Below are 15,927 nucleotides of genomic sequence, written 5' to 3'. Positions count from 1 at the left end.
TGGCCTGAGGCTTTGCCCTCCTTCAACTCCAGGACCACACAGCAGGGAAAGCACTCATGAGAACAGCCCCACAGAGGCTGAGGTGTCAAGCAACTGCCTCTCAGTTTCTGAGAACTCCCTTTTGCCCTATGGCCCTGCTGTGATAGCAAGTAGAGATAAGAGAGAAATTCCAAGGAAAACAGCTCATGCAGGTTTCTTTGGTGGGGGCAGGAACGCACTATAAAAGGTCATCTGGTCCATGCCCCTGCCTCTGGGGGACACTCTTGGTCTATTTTGGGTGAACAGTTCTCTCTCCGATTCAAGGAGCCCTCCCTTGGTCACATATTCTCACTCTTCAGAAACGGGTTTTGACATCAATCCCTCCTCCTGTGATTCACGCTCCTTCCTTCCTGCAGCTGACCTGCAGTTAGTGGTAAAGGCGGGGCTGTGGGGAGCCGAAGCCAGGGTCTGAGCAGAGCGAGTGAAAGGCAGGCAGTGTTCTAGCTCATCGGGTCACCTGCTGGCCTCACAGCTGATGCCCTGGGAGAGAGTGGGGCTCCGCCTTCCTCAGGGCTCCCGCCTTCCTTTTGGCTCCTGGAAACTGGAGTATTTCCTGGCAGCCTGAGAGTTCTGGGGCCGTGGCTTGAGAATAAGGGAGTGTGAGGGGGTGCAGGGGTTCTGGGGGCAGTGGGGGGTGACCCGCCTGTGACATGGGGAAGTGGGGGCTGTGGAGAAGCTCAGGAGGCCTCGTGGAGCCTGAGCGAGAGTCACACCCTCAGGCAATGGATGGTCTCTTTCATCCCTTCTGACAGGGCTCAGATCCCGGAGCAGGATTCTCCCCAGCTCAGGGTCTTTCTCATCCTGGAGAGTGACAGACACACGACAGCCCTGGGCAACCCCAGCCCTGTGGTCCCCACACGTAACACCTGGGGAGACCTCCAGCCCTGCTGCTCACAGGATTCCTGCCAGCCAGAAGTGCAGGAGGCAGGCCAGGAGGAACAGAGGCATCTCCATCACCCACTAACACTTCTTGGCTTTCCCCCGCTTGCCACAGCTGTGCAGGTCAGGGCTGCAGGAGAATCCGGTTCTGAGCCCATTCTTCCCTCCATCCAGAACCCACGCATCCTCCCAACCGGAGCCCGGAATAAAGGCTCTGCTTTGGGAATCTTTCCACCAACACACCCACCCCAGTAAATCTGCAAATGATCTGCTCATATTAGCCTAATGTTTTAATGACGAAAAGTACAGAGAGAACATGCCACACCCCTGTGCCCACCCACACACACGCCCTCGATGCCCTAGTCCTCACCCAGGTCCTCTAACCTCCTCTCCTCTTTCTTCCTTGGGGTCACAGCAGGCCCAGCTGTGCCCACCCTCCCTCCAAGGTGTTCAGCCCAGAAAATAAGGAGCTGGCCCATCCTGCAGGCAGGTGCCCTCTGGATCTCCTGAAGCGAAGAAAAAAGAAACCCATATGGTGAGAGTCCAGGAGGTCTGCTGTCATTGTTGAGTGACAGCTTGGAGCCAGGAGGCGGAATGCCCCCCCGCCTTGTTTTTCTTCCCCAAGGACTTCATGTCCTCCTGGCCAAAACCTCACCAGGAGTCTTCTCACTTCCGTCTTCCTGGGGCTCTGGACATGGCCTCCAAACTTTGGGACTAGCTTCCTGGGCCAGGGCAGATGGCAGAAGTGAAGCTCGGAGGGTCCAGGACCATCCCAGGGTGAGGTGGAGCTAGAAGCTGGATTCTGCAAGACACAGGGTATTCCCACTGGTCCGGTGGGGCAGCCACCCCACCCCACACCTGCTTAGCGGTGAAGAAAACAGCATGGGGTTCAGGCTACGGGCTCTGCTGTCAGGGGGTGTGGGTTCAAATCCGGAGCCACCAGTGCTCTCCGAGCTTGGGTAAAGCCCTTTGCTGGCCCCTTGGGGAACTATAACCACCCCCAATAGCAGCTTCTTTCCAGGACTATATGGTATACACAAGCTGGGGTGCTTCGAGAGTGGCTTCCCAAATGCCTAAGCACAGGCACTGCAGGGAGGAGAAATGCCCTGCTCCGGTGCAGAGGAGCCGTTTCCGCACAAAGATCAATTGATGGTTGCCTTCTATTGCTATTCAAAATACAAGGTGTTTTAAGTACTATTGAAGGAAAAAATTTTATTTGCATATGTTATTTGTGCTACCGAAAAGGAGACTACCAATGAGCGAATCAGCACGGCTTTCTGGGCACTAAGTGTCCATATCTGGACATATTTAAGAAAGAGCAAAACAGACAGCTGTTCATCTCTCAGCCTGCCATGTGTCACGTGCCCCACTGGGAAGCTTACGTGGACAGTACACAGCCCTTCAATCAATGGTTGTTCACCAAGTTCAAATACCTCATTTTAACAGTGGACAAATCAGCCAGGCATGGTGGCTCATACCTGTAATCCCAGCACTTTGGTGGGCCGAGGCGGGTGGATCACCTGAGGTCAGGAGTTTGAGACCAGCCTGGCCAACACGGTGAAATGCTGCTTCTACTAAAAATACAAAAAATTAGCTGGGTGTGCTGGCAGGCATCTGTAATCCCAGGTACTCAGGAGGTTGAGGCAGGAGAATTGCTTGAACCCAAGAGGTGGAGGTTGCAGTGAGCCGAGATGGCACCATTGCACTCCAGCCTGGGCAACAAGAGCAATACTCCATCTCAATAAGTAAATTAATTAATTAATTAATTAAAAAGTGGGCAAATCAAGGCCCCAGGCGGGCCAGTGTTGGTCGGTTAAATAAGTGACAGTTCAGAGTCAGGCAGAGAGTCCCCGTCTCCTGACCCCTGGCTGAATCCTTTTAGCCCCCACCCCCGGAGGTTCTCTGAAGGCAGGCAGGTGGCTGCTCTCCTGGCTCTCCTTCCTGTCCCACTGCCAGGGCAGCCACCATTACCTATGACAATGAGGGTGGCCGTGCTGACCGCCTGGCCCAGCGTGTTCTCGGCCACAGCCTTGTACTCGCCGCTGTCCTTCGGGGACACGCTGGGGATGGTGAGGGAGCACACGCCGAGCAGGTCGGTGCTGTACACCCCGGGGCTTCCTTCCAGGCTTCGGTCGTTCTTGAACCAGGTGACTTGGGGCCGGGGCGAGCCCTGCACCGCGCAGCTCATGCAGCACTCACAGCCCTGGGGCAGCAGGTGGGACCGCAGACCCACCAGGAACCGGGGCTTCTGGCTCAGATCGGGTTCCCGGTAGCTCGGAGCCTTCACTGTGAACCTGTCTGTGGTGAAAACCGGGGTCAGAGGGAGGAGGGTAGGAAAGTGAGGGAGGCCTGGCTGAGGCCCAAGTCTGCTCAAGAGCTCGTGATGCTGCCATGTGGGCCTTACCTGGGGCTGCCTGCCTCATCTGGACTGCAGATTTGGACCCCAAGGCTTGACACATTCTACCCTTTTCCTAAAATTCTTTATGGATTTTTCTTTTACTACATGCTAACACACATGCACTGTGGACAACTTAGAATACACAGAGAATCAAAGGAGAAAGAATAAAAACCAGCCATAACTCACTACCTGTAGATGACCACAGCTGACGTTTTGGTGGAGAGCTTTCCTGATCTGTTTGTATTTTATGAAAATGAAACCATCATCTGATTTTATAGCCTACTTTTCCAGTGACTGATCTTAAGGTCCACATCTACTTGGTTGCAAAATACATTTTGTTGGATGGGCGTGGTGGCTCATGCCTGTAATCCCAGCATTTTGGGAGGCTGAGGCAGGCAGATCATGAGGTCAGGAGATTGGGACCATCCTGGCTATCACGGTGAAACCCTGTCTCTACTAAAAAATTAGCTGGGTGTGGTGGCGTGCACCTGCAGTCCCAGCTACTCAGGAGGCTGAGGCAGCAGAATCACTTGAACCAGGGAGGCAGAGTTGCAGTGAACTTAGATCACACCACTTCACGCCAGCCTGGGAGACAGAGCGAGACTCCGTCTCAACACACACACACACACACACACACACATACCATTTGTTTTTCAGAGAAACATTAACCTCTATTCACCTTATTTTCTAAGGCTACTTTTGAAGTTCTCCCAAAGGCATCTCAGACACCCAAACACCCACACCCATCTCGTTCTCCCCACAGAGGTCAGGGGTGCAGAGGATGTCAGTACAGGTGTGTGTGTGAGGCAGGAGTGGGAGGAGCAGCAGCTCAGGGCTGCTGGCTGTGATTTGGCGTGCTCCGGGCCAGCTCCGCCACAGCGCCTATCCTGCGCGCCTGCCGTACTTGGGTGCACCCCGCTGCAAAGCCGAGTGCAGCCCCCACCCTGCCTGCTCCCCGCTCCCCGCTCCCAGGGGCTGCTTACCGCGCTGCCGGGGGATGCACCAGGGCTGGCTGGTCTCCGAGGGTTTGCTGGTCCCCAGCTCATTCTTGGCCACCACCCTGAAGTAGTACTCATGGCCGGGGACGACGCCCAGGAGGGTGAAGCGGTTTGTGTGGACACGGTCGGCCACCTCGCGCCAGAGGCTGTGCGCAGAGGAGCGCGTGAGTACCGCGTAGTGCAGAGGGACACCCTGGGCCTCGTCTGGAGAGGGCTCCCACTCGGCGGTGACCGTCCCAAGCACGTTCTCCTGCAGGTGGATGGGCCCAGGCGCCTGCGGGCATGCTTCAAGAGAGACGGCAGAGGGAGGTCACATGGAGGGGACCCAGCAGGGCTGCTGCCAGCCCCCTCCAGGTCCCAGGTCTTCTGAGCGTCCTGGGGAACGCAGTCTTGTCACCACGCAGGTAACTGGAGCCAGAGTGAGCTTAGCCAGAGGTCCAAAGCTATCTCTAGAGGGTAGAATATTTCCCCAAAAGAGTAATTTTAATTCACTTCAGTTTTTGAGTAAAATGATCCAGGACAAGGCGTGCGTTTTTGGACAGAGGCAGGGCTCTCCTGAGGCTGCATTACAGAGCCCCACTGTTACTCTGTCTGCTCGTTTCTGGATACCTCCAGGGCAGGGGCTGTGTGGAGCCATGGCTAGGGAGGAAAGCCTTTATCCTACGCAAGGGTTGCTGGCAATTCTGCCCCCTGGGTCTTGGGAGTGAAGTAAGGGCGGTAACAGACTGGAGAGGAGACACGACATGACTGTCTCTAGGCTCCTGAGGCAGAAGAACAATGGAAGTCCCCAGGAAATCTTCCTGGGTCTTTTCTACTTTCTATCACCAAGCAGGGAGGAGAGGTGGAGAATGGAGTCACCTTGCATCCCTGCATACCCAGCCCTGGTAGAGTGGCTGAGACCTATGACCAGAGCAGTGGATACCTCCTTGCCCTGGTGAGTGGCCGAGCCAGCATCCCCAGCCCAGAGCCAGGCCTGCCTCACCTGCCACCCTGATGCGGAAGCTGTAGGCAACCTCCTTCCCCTGTGGGGTCCTCAGCACCACAGTGTAGAGACCGCTGTCCGAAAGGCTTGCTACAGGGATCAGAAGCTGGGTGAGGCCATCCTTGGTGATGGTCACACTTCTTTTGGGCAAGGGCAAGCCATCCTTCAGCCAGGTCACCTCAGGCATGGGCACAGCCTGAGAAAGGAGAGGAAGGAAAAGTTGCGAAGGGGCAGCTGGCAGTTTCACGGAAGTGATGGCATTTAAGCTAGGCCGAAGGCAGAAGCGGTGAGAAGAGCCTTCTACAGGGAGAAAGTCGACAAGAAAACACAGGGGGGAAAGAAGGGTGGTGATAAAGTGTGAGGTTGGCAGGTGGGGATGGTAGCGGGTTGGTGGAGCAGGAAAGGAAGTTGGACGGGAGGTTCAGCAAAAATCCAACGTGCCTTCCACGTCACACCTGTACAGACGTCTGATGTTACCCTGCAAGCCAGGAGCTGCTCTTGTCAGATTCTGAGCGGGAAAGCATAATGAGTTCTGGATTCACATGGCAGGGATGGGATGGGAATGAGAAGGGACTTGTGGGGAGGGGAGCGTTAACCACCTTGGCACCCAAGACAACGTCGGAGATAATTTGGGAATCCCAGCAATAGTCCAGGAGGAGAATTGTGGCATCCTGGCCTTGAACTGTGGTGACCCTGAGCAGGGTGGGGAGGCCACCCCAGCTGCCTGGTGACCATGCCACCAACTCCCTACAGGGCCCTCAGTACAGGGCACGTTGGGCATCAGAGTCAAATGAAGATGCTGATAGTAACTAACTAACCCCATGGGATTGTTCTGAGAATTTAAGGCATTAATACATGGAGGCCAGGCACGGCGGCTCACGCCCGTAATCCCAGCACTTTGGGAGGCCAAGGAGGGTGGATCAGCTCAGGTTGGGAATTCCAGACCAGCCTGACCAACATGGAGAAACCCTGTCTCTACTCAAATACAAAATTAGCTGGGCGTGGTGGTGCATGCCTGCAATCCCAGCTACTTGGGAGACTGAGTCAGGAGAATCGCTTGAACCTGGGAGGCAGAGATTGTGGTGAGCCGAGATCACACCATCGCACTCCAGCCTGGACAACAAGAGTGAAACTCCATCTCAAAATACCAATAATAATAATAATAATAATAGGTGGACAGCAGAGAGAGCAAGGCCTAGGACATGGTAAACACTCAGTGTGTGTTAAATATTCTTGTCATTATCATTGTCTTATTATGGTTAAGAACAAGTCCTTTGAGTAAGATAGATGGTTTGAATCTTGCTCTGCAGTTATGAGCTTCCTCCACAGATGCTGATGATTTTAACCAATAAGAACAATAACAATATTCAAACATATTGGGAGCTGCCATACGCCTGGCCCTACTTATGCACTTTCAATATAGTAATTCCTTGAACTCTCAGAACAACCCTTGGAGATAGGTTACTGTTATTATACCGTTTTGACAGATGAGGAAGGTGAATCACAGAGACGTTAAGATATTTGTGCAGGCGGGGAGCGGTGGCTCACGCCTGTAATCCCAGCACTTTGGGAGACTGAAGCGGGTGGATCACCTGAGGTCCGGAGTTTGAGACCAGCCTAGCCACCATGGTGAGACCCCGTCTCTACTAAAAATACAAAAATGAGCCGGGTGTGGTGGCACCTGCCTGTAATCCCAGCTACTTGGGAGGCTGAGGCAGGAGAATTGCTTGAACCCAGGAGGTGGGGGTGGCGGTGAGCCAAGATCGCACACTGCACTCCAGACTGGGAGACAGAGCGAGACGCCATCTCAAAAAAAAAAACCAAAAAACAAAAAACTTATATATATATTTGTCCAAAGTCAAACAGCTGTGAGTGATGATGGAATTTGAACATAGGCAGTTTGTACTTCTAGCCACCACCCTACTGTTATAAAGTCAGGTGGTGTTGGTGTTGGTTGAGGTCACTCTGAGTTAAATGCAGGTCGTATGCTTGCACAAAAATACATTGTGAAGTCAAAGCGGATTATTTGCACGGCAGGCTCCCTGAATTCCCACACTAGGAGAGGTGGAGAACAGGAAGAGCCCTAGTTTGGAGGTGCAGTACCAGGAGCCACCGCTAGAGGGATTTGCAGGCCTGGAGCAGAATGGCCACCTAGTGGCCAAGTGAGGGCGGTACCTTCGAGGAGGACCTGAATCCTTCCTTCATCAGGTCTCGCCTGATTTCCACAAGCCCGGGGAACTGACTAGGGGCCAAAAAGGAACAGGGAAGAAAAGAGCCACAGGGCTGAGTCTGGCCCCTTGGCCTCTCTGGGCTTCCCTCCCCACACCCCTGTAGGTACACTCACTTCAAAGGAGAGAGGCACACGGACAGTGTCCCCAACCTTGACAGTCAGCAAGTCCTTGGTACTGGAGTCCATGAGGAACTTGGGACAGACTGAAACACACAAGAGGACTGGTTACCTCCCTCCTCCCTCGCAGTGGGACTCCTGGTCCCCAGCAAGGCAGGGCTGGAGGGGACGACTGGGCCAGCTGGATTGATGCTGGGATCCCAACACACTGGGGTCTCTGAGGGACTGGAGTGCAGCTGGTGGCAGACTCTTCAGGGGGACCCCAGGGGCTGGTGGGGAGATGCTCGCAGGGGAGGGACAGGAGCTGAGAAAGGGACGCTGCAGGGAGAGGGGTGGGCTAGGCTGGAACAGAGGAAGATGCTGATTTGTGACGGGACGCTTATGTTTTGCAGATGAGATAATCACCAATCTAAGACAGGCAGTGACTTCCTGAGGTCACACCCTGTTCGGGAGGGAGCCAGGACAGACTTCTGGGAGTCTGGACTCTGTGTGCTGTGTATGCGTCTCCCTACTGTCACAGTGACGGCTAGGGTCAGTGTCAGCTTGGGTCAGAGGCAGCTCAGGGGCTTGTAGGTGGAGGCAAAGACAATCCTCTTTTCAATAATAACGGGGAGCTGGGCATGTCCCACTCTGAACGTGAACCGCGGGAGCCGAGCCGCACGTAGGCCTTCTAAGGCCATGCCCAGGAAGCAGCAGCCCTCTCTCCCGGACAACATCAACTTTGGAGTCTCCATGTTTAAATCCTGGCTCTACCACATACCATGGGTGACAATTTGGGCAAAGTACCTTGAACCTCAGTTTTCTTTTCTGTAACTTAGGAATAAAAACATTAACCTTGTAGCAGAGTTGAAATGAGAAAACATTTCTAAGAAGGAACTGCCTAGCTCAGTGCCCAGCACATAGTAGGTGCTCAATAAATGTTGCTTGCTGAAACTGAGGGTGGGGATCCTGGCTCAGCAAGTGAACGGCGGTCCCCCTCTCAGGAGGGGCCTGCAGGGCTCAGGGGTCGGAGGAGGAGGCAGCACTCACCAGTAATGGGCATGGCTTGCACCAGTGTGTCCAGGGCAGTGGGCTGGCTCTGGCCTCCTTCGTTAACTGCTGTCACCCGCACGAAGTAGCCCTCTCTGGGCCGAAGCCCCTTGGCTGTGTAGGTGGTGGCTGGCACGGTGCCTGCATGGCACGGGAGCCATTGGAGGCTGTCTGAGCCGCACAGCTCCACCACGTATCCCTGGGCTTCATCCCCATCCTGGGTGTCCGGCCCGGCCCAGCTCAGGGTGATGCTGGTGTTTGATGTGTCTGTGACTTGGAGATTCCGTACTGGCCCAGGAGGTCCTGCGGGGCCGAAAGGGAGCGTCAGGAATGGCATCTCCTGAGGGAGGCCACTCAGCATGGATATTGATTAGCTTTTCTTGTGGGAGGCTGGGAATTTTTTTCACTTAGCAATTCTGCTTTTAGAGTCTTCCTTGATCCAAATTCTTTTTTTTTTTTTTAAGATGGAGTCTCTCTCTGCCTACCAGGCTGGAGTGCAGTGGCCTGATCTCAGCTCGCTGCAATCTCCGCCTTCTGGATTCAAGTGATTCTCCCACCTCAGCCTCCTGAGTAGCTTGGATTGCAGGTGAACACCACCTCGCCCGGCTAATTTTTGTATTTTTAGTAGAGATGGGGTTTCACTAGGCTGGTCTTGAAACCCTGACCTTGTGATCTACCTGCCTCGGCCACTCAAAGTGCTGGGATTACAGGTGTGAGCCTTGATCCAAATTCTTACTCTAACCAGTACTTTGCTATGCACACAGATCCCAGGCCACCTCCCCCAGGAAGTCTTCCTCGACCCACTCCCCTCATTCCCTCACCAACCTGCCGAATGCCTTGTCCTAAATATCCTTCTGTAATTCCTGAAAACCGATATTTTAGTAGATGACCTCTTGGGTTCTATTATCCCGCAAGACTAGACTTCTATGTGTTTGGATTCTGGACTCTAAGCTCTCAGAGTCAAGACTGTGCCTTTTGGGTATGCCAGTGCAGGCTTCCTGTTCTCCACTTGCTGCGTGAGCACAATGATAAGAGCTCCACCCACCCAGAGAGGTTTTAGAACAAGCAAAAAGCACAATGAGTGTGAAAGCGCATGGAAATTGCCCAGCAGTCTAGGGTTCCGGCCCTCAAGCCTGGCTGCACGTTGGAATCACCTGACGAGCTTAAACATACTGGCACCCAGATGCCACCCCAGAGATTCTGACGTAATTACTCTGGGGTGCAGTCTAGGCATCCACATTTTTAAGAGCTTTCCAGGTGTTTCTAAATATGCAGTGAAGTTTGAAAACCATTGGGCTAGGGCAGTACTTCTCAAACTTTAATTAGTATAGAAGTTACCTGGGTGTTTTGGTCAAAATACAGACCCTGATTCAGTAGGTCTGGGGTGACGCCTGCGATTCAGCATTTCTCATAAGTTCTAATAAGGTGATGTTGCTGGATCGTGGACAAGTGATCTCAGCAGCAAGAATCCAGAAAATGGAGTGACTGCTGTGGCATATGTGAGACACTGCTTATCCTATGTATTGTCTTCGCTCCCCACCACTGATCAGAGAGGTTAACAGGCTGCAGGCCTGTGGCTCATGCCTGTAATCCCAGCACTTTAGGAGGCTGAGGCAGGAGGATAGCTTGAAAGCAGGAGTTCAAGACCAGCCTAGGCAATATAGTGAGACCCTGTCTCTACAAAAACAACTTAGCAGGTCATGGTGACATAAGCTTATAGTCCCAGCTGCTCAGGAGGCTGAGGCAGGAGGATTGCTTGAGCCCAGGTGTTGGAGGCTGGAGTGAACCAAGATTGCATCACTGCACTCCAGCCTGGGTGAAAGAGTGAGACCCTGCCAAGAAAGAAAAGAAAAGAAAGGAATGAAAGGAAAGAAAGAAGAGAAAGGAATGAAAGGCAAAAAGGAAAGAAGGAGGGAGAGAAAGAAAGAAAGAAAGAAAGAAAGAAAGAAAGAAAGAAAGAAAGAAAGAAAGAAAGAAAGAAAGAAAGAAAGAAAAAGAAACAGAGAGAGAAAGAAAGAAAGAAACGGAAAGAAAGAAAGAGAAAAGAAAGAAAGAAGAAATGAAAGGGAGAGGAAAGGAAAGGAAGAAAAGAAGGAAGAAAGGAGAAAGACAGAAAGGAAGGAAGGGAGAAAGAAGGATAGGAAAGAGAGAGAGAAGGAGGGAGGGAGGGAGGAAGGGAGGGAGGGAAAAGAAAAGATATGCCAGGCTTGGTCCATTTGCAAGGAGTAAGTTGCATGGGCTGGCTTTCTTCCCCCATCCCTCCATTCCACACCCTGCCCTTCCTAGGACTGAAACTCAGATACCACTTGAACAATGACACTTACAGGATGTTCCGGTCTTGTTGGGTTCATTCAAACAGCCTGAACACCTGCAATGGGCTAGGCCCTGTGGGGCACAGAGTGCTCTCCAGGTGTTACCACCTGCCCCATCCAGCAAGTGCCGGAAATGTGCTGCTCCCCAGAGGACTCGACGCAGGCAAGCTCATTAGGGGAGGAGAAATACAGAACAGCATTTTCTAAGCCGTGTGCCCTGGAGTGACGCTTTTCATAGGTATTTTGTGAAAAAGCTAGATTTGGATCAAGGTTAGACAGCTTTTTCCCCTGGCAGGACTTGTAAATACATAGGCTTACATCATACACATCTTTGATCACAGACATTTTTGCTGTTCCTGTCATTCTCAGAGTGTCTGTTGGCATCTCTTGATACACTCGATGTTCCTGAGACCACAGGTCTCAGAAACGAAATGTTATCTCAGACTCTATGTTTCTCAAGGGCAGAGATCAGGATTGATTCCCCTACTTCCTGGCACAATGCTGGCCATTTAGTAGGTGATGGGCAAATATTCATTGGCTAGAGAATTGATGCTGAGTTTCCCCTGTTACCTGCCCCCTTCCCTGCGTGAGGGGCACACTGGGGTGAGTGGATGCTTATTGGACTGGGGCATGTGGGCCAGCTTGGGGGCTGGCCTGTGTAGAGGCCAAAGAGTGAGTGAAGCAATCTTGAAAAGGATTCTCCTTTTTTTTCTTTTCTTTTTTTTTGAGAAAGATTGTTCCTCTGTCGTGCAGACTGGAGTGCAGTGGTGCAATCATAGTTCACTGCAGCCTCAAACTCCCGGGCTCAAGCAATCCTCCTGCCTCTGCCTCCCAACCAGCTAGGATTACTGGTGTGAACCATTACACCTGGCAGGGAAGGAATCTTCTCATCCCACTGCCTGGCTCCTGGGCCTATTTGATCTTGATGTAGGGCCCCTAAGACATGCCTCACCCGAGAAGCCTTTTGATTTTTATACCCAGCCCTCCTGCCCATCTCCTTCAGGACTGCCCCTGACCTATGACCTACTGTCGTGTCCCACCTGGCTTTGGGGCTATCCCGTGCTCACCCCCACCCGCATCCTGGGTTGGTGCTCTACTTACTCATGGGGTCCCGAGCAAAGACGGCATCTGATGGGGGCCCAGGCTCTCCGGGGCCGGAGGGAGCCACAGCTGTGACCCGGAACTCGTACTGACAGCCCTGCCGCACGTCCACCACCGTCCACTTCCTCTCTGTGAACAGCCCACCCATGTGAGTCCCACCCTGATGGGGCTGGACATGGGAGAAAGCTTGGGTGCCTCCGAGTTCTGAAGGAGACCAAGCCTGGGTTCTAACACATCCCTCCCTGCATCCCGCTACCCGCTGCGACTCAGTTCTCTCCAAGGTGGAAAGGGCACTGCTCATAGCGTCAGGGGCCCCGGAGCCCTATCTGGTTCCACCACTGACTTGCTGGGCGTTCTTGGGCAAGTGCCTTAATGTCCCTGGTTGTCTCTGCCTTATAGAGTTGCTGTCATATTTAAATAAAGCAGAATCACTAAATAGTGAAATTGGAAGGATGCCTTTAGTTCATCTCTCTCCAGAGATAAGGAAACTGAAGTCCTGACAGGCCTTAGCTTCTAAGTAGCAGAGCCATGACCTGAACCCAGGTCTCCTGGGAAGCTGTTCTGAGCCCATTCTTTCCTCCTCAAACCTGGACTTCCCCAGCACGCATGCAGGGCAAAGAAATTTCGCCAAGGGTTGTCAGAAGACCCCTCAGCATCTGCCCAGCCCTTTGGCTTTTCCAAGTTCTTTCTGATCTCAGAATGCAGTTTGTTTCTCAGGAAACTACTTAGTGGGGAGGGGAGAGGGGGCCTTCTCTCCAGTTTATGGATGTGGAAATTAAGATCTAGGCCCAGCATGGTGGCTCACGCCTACAATCCCAACACTTTGGGAGGCCAAGACGGGTAGATCACTTTAGGTCAGGAGTTCAAGACCAGCCTGGCCAACATGGTGAAACCTCATCTCTACTCAAAGAACAAAAATTAGCTGGGTGTGGTGGCACGGGCCTGTAGTCCCAGCTACTCGGGAGGCTGAGGCAGGAGAATCAATTGAACCCAGGAGGTGGAGGCTGCAGTGAGCCAAGATCACACCACTGCACTCCAGCCTGGGTGACACAGTGAGACTCTGTCTCAAAAAAAAAATCTAGAGAGGAAGTGAACTGTCCAAGGTCAAGGCCAGAAGTAGAGGGGCCAGGGCTAACAGCTTCATCTCTGACTCCCAGCCAGGATTTCTGAATCAGGACTTCTTGACCTCAGCACAATAGACAATTTTTTTTTTTTTTTTTTTGCCAGATACTTCTTTGGGTGTTTTGAGAGGCGGGCGTGGGCTCTGTCCTGGGCGCTGTAGGGTGTTTAACAGCATCCCCGACCTCTTCGCACTAGAGGCCAGTGACGTCTACTCTCCACCCAGTTGTGACAATGAAAAGTGTCTCCAGACATTGCCAAACTACCCTAGATGAGAACCACTGTATTAAACCAATAGGAACTGACAACTCCCTGGGATCCTGGAGCCAGGAGGGGTCTAAGGAAGCTCTGGAAGCCAGGACCATGCTCACCAGGCACAGGCTGGTCGTTCACTGCTGTCCAGGTATTGCTGCCCTTCTTACGCCTCTCGATCAGGTAGCCCAGGATGTGGGCGCTGCCAGGGCCCCGAGGTGCCGTCCATGTTAGTGTAATGCCCTGGCTGGAGGCCGACAGGATGGCTGGTGCGGAAGGAGCCTTGGGGAGAGCTGGGGGCAGGAAGGGGTCCCGTCAGCCAGAGGCTGGGAAAGGTGCCGGCTGCTGGGGAGCCCCTGGGGTAGGAGGCACGGGCACCTGGGGCAGGCCACACTCCACCCTGTCCTGGGGAGTGTGGGGGCTGAGCCAGCCTGCCCTGGGTCAGTGTTCTGGCTGTTCAGAGGAAGGACTGAAGGGACAGAGAAGGCACTGTAGCCTCGGAGCCTGGAGCCGGCTCTGAGGCCCCTCAGCCTCCAGTCCCCTGATAGGATGTTGGAGGCGGATGCTCCTCTCTCCCTGGGCCAGAGACAGTGGGCTTTGCTGGCCCATACCCTCACTCCCAGAGACTGTAAAACACTTCCTGATCTGAGTGCCAGATCCCAAATGCAGCTGAGGGAAGGAGTCTCTAGAGTGCTCCAGAAGGGCCTCTGGAGCCCCATCACAGGCTGGTGTCACTAAGCCTCTGGGGCAGTCTGCCCACCTCAGCATCGCGGGGAGCCCAGGAGTGTCCCCCAACCCCAGCCCCAGCCTTTTCTCTCACCCTCAGGAGCCACCAATGTCTCCTTGGACTCCAGGGCCTCGCCAGCGCCCTCCGAGGTCACAGCCCGCACTCGGAAGGTGTACTTCCTGCCCGGCTCCACGTGGGCATCCGTGAAGGTGGTGCTGTCAGCGGGGGCCTGGCCCACCTGCAGCCAAGTGCTCCTGCCAGCCTGCTGTCTCTCCACCACGTAACGCTCTACAGGCCGGCCCCCATCATCCTTTGGGGGCCGCCAGCGAAGGCAGACACCAGCCTTGTGGCAATCCTGAACCTCCAGGGGGCCTTGTGGGAGATCAGGCTTATCTGGGGACCCACAGAGAGGAGCAGGAAGAGGGGAGGGTCAGAGAAGCTGGAGGGGAGCAGCGCTGGTTCCCTCCCCACGCCATCAGTGGATAAGCCAGCAATGGGGCAGACTGTCCAGAGAGGCTTGGGCATTACCCGGAGGGCCACACATGCTTGACATTCGTCTCCACTGGAACACACACGTGCACCCAGGGGTGTGCCATGGAATGTGCCAGGCCCACCATCCAGTGGCTGGTATGGGCAGCTGCTTGGCTCACAGCAGTCCTACCCTGCTGGTGCCACTCAGGGCTGGGGACCATCATCCCACCCAGCAACTTCCTGAGGGCCCATGTATTGGGCTCAGAGAGGCACAACAGGCTCCAGCCCCTAGCAGGAGCCCAGCACGTTGTTGATCTCAACTGCTTTTTCCTAAGCAGTGTGAGCAGAGTTAGGGGTAGGTCTGGATGCAGGTGAGGATCGGAGCCAGCAGAGATCACACCCCAGGCCTGTGCTTGCTGATGGGGAGGGGACTCAGGTCTTGGCTGGGGAAAGACGGGGCTGGTACCTATGACTTGCAGGGTGAACTCAGCCTGCACGGAGCCTCCCTTGCTCCTCAGCGTCACACTGTACTGGCCACAGTCCTTCCTGCCTGCGCTGGGGAGGCACAGCCGTGAGTAGCCATCCCCCAGGTCCACCTGGGCCTCCCTCTCACCACTGCCCACCACCTCGGCCCCGTCCTTCCTCCAGGCAGCCTGAATGGGGAGGTGGCTCTGGAAGGGGATCTTCACTGTCACCAGCTTCCCAGCCTTGACCACCAGTGGCTCTCTCAGTTTCTCTGTCACATCTGGAGCAATAGTGGGGGCATCTAGAAATAAAACAAGAGAGTCAAAGAAGACCAGGGCCCTGGGGAATGCAGAAAGGAGGACCCAGAGAAGGAAGTTTGGACTAAGAGTAAGGAACCCTGTACCCTGCCACATGAGGACTAACAAGGGAACAGGCTTCATCTGCAGCAGGAGAGACCAGGCTTAGACCTCACCGAGGCCTTCCTGGCAAGGAAAGAGCTCAGATGCTGGAACAGGCAGGGTATGAATCGGCTTTTCCCGTCATCTTCTCTGGGGATGAGATTAGATACTTGCTGCAGACTAGCCACGTGTTCAGGTGTTTTAAAGCAAGGCACAGCACCTGGTACAAAGACTGTGGGGCAGGGCAGGGCAGGGCTGGGCCTTACCCTGGACAGTCAGGGTGGCCTCGCTCTGCTGGTCGCCGGCTACAAAGGTGTACCTCCCGGCTTGGGTCCCCTGTGCATGTGCGATGAAGAGTCGGCGCACAAGACCGTCTTCCTCAAAGATGACTCCATCCTGGGTGGTGAGCT

At 54.1% G+C, this 15,927-nt stretch overlaps 1 protein-coding gene across 6 annotated transcripts in view; it reads right to left on the bottom strand.

The window, feature by feature from the left end:
* Positions 1-1,187: 1,187 nt before the first annotated feature.
* IGFN1 (immunoglobulin like and fibronectin type III domain containing 1) overlaps positions 1,188-15,927 on the bottom strand; it is a 35,912-nt gene continuing 21,172 nt past the window's right edge. For 4 of the 6 annotated variants that reach the window (XM_032288688.1, XM_032288689.1, XM_032288691.1 and 1 more), the window contains 11 exons: positions 15,784-15,925; positions 15,121-15,420; positions 14,277-14,576; positions 13,576-13,749; positions 12,086-12,214; positions 8,673-8,975; positions 7,641-7,729; positions 5,297-5,492; positions 4,300-4,599; positions 2,890-3,216; positions 1,188-1,720 (listed from right to left, as the gene is read on the bottom strand). In XM_032288688.1, the coding sequence (XP_032144579.1) occupies positions 1,707-1,720; positions 2,890-3,216; positions 4,300-4,599; positions 5,297-5,492; positions 7,641-7,729; positions 8,673-8,975; positions 12,086-12,214; positions 13,576-13,749; positions 14,277-14,576; positions 15,121-15,420; positions 15,784-15,925 (2,274 nt within the window). In that variant the 3' untranslated portion in view covers positions 1,188-1,706. Of the gene's footprint in view, positions 1,721-2,889; positions 3,217-4,299; positions 4,600-5,296; positions 5,493-7,640; positions 7,730-8,672; positions 8,976-10,996; positions 11,153-12,085; positions 12,215-13,575; positions 13,750-14,276; positions 14,577-15,120; positions 15,421-15,783; positions 15,926-15,927 lie in introns of those variants that run through there. The other 2 variants (XM_032288692.1, XM_032288693.1) reach the window with 2 other exon arrangements.

Source organism: Sapajus apella, unplaced genomic scaffold, assembly GCF_009761245.1.
Source record: "Sapajus apella isolate SASKATOON/1434 unplaced genomic scaffold, GSC_monkey_1.0 scaffold22, whole genome shotgun sequence".
Classification (NCBI taxonomy): domain Eukaryota; kingdom Metazoa; phylum Chordata; class Mammalia; order Primates; family Cebidae; genus Sapajus; species Sapajus apella.
Note: the sequence above shows the minus strand (reverse complement) of the source record. Positions and strands in the feature narration are given on the sequence as shown.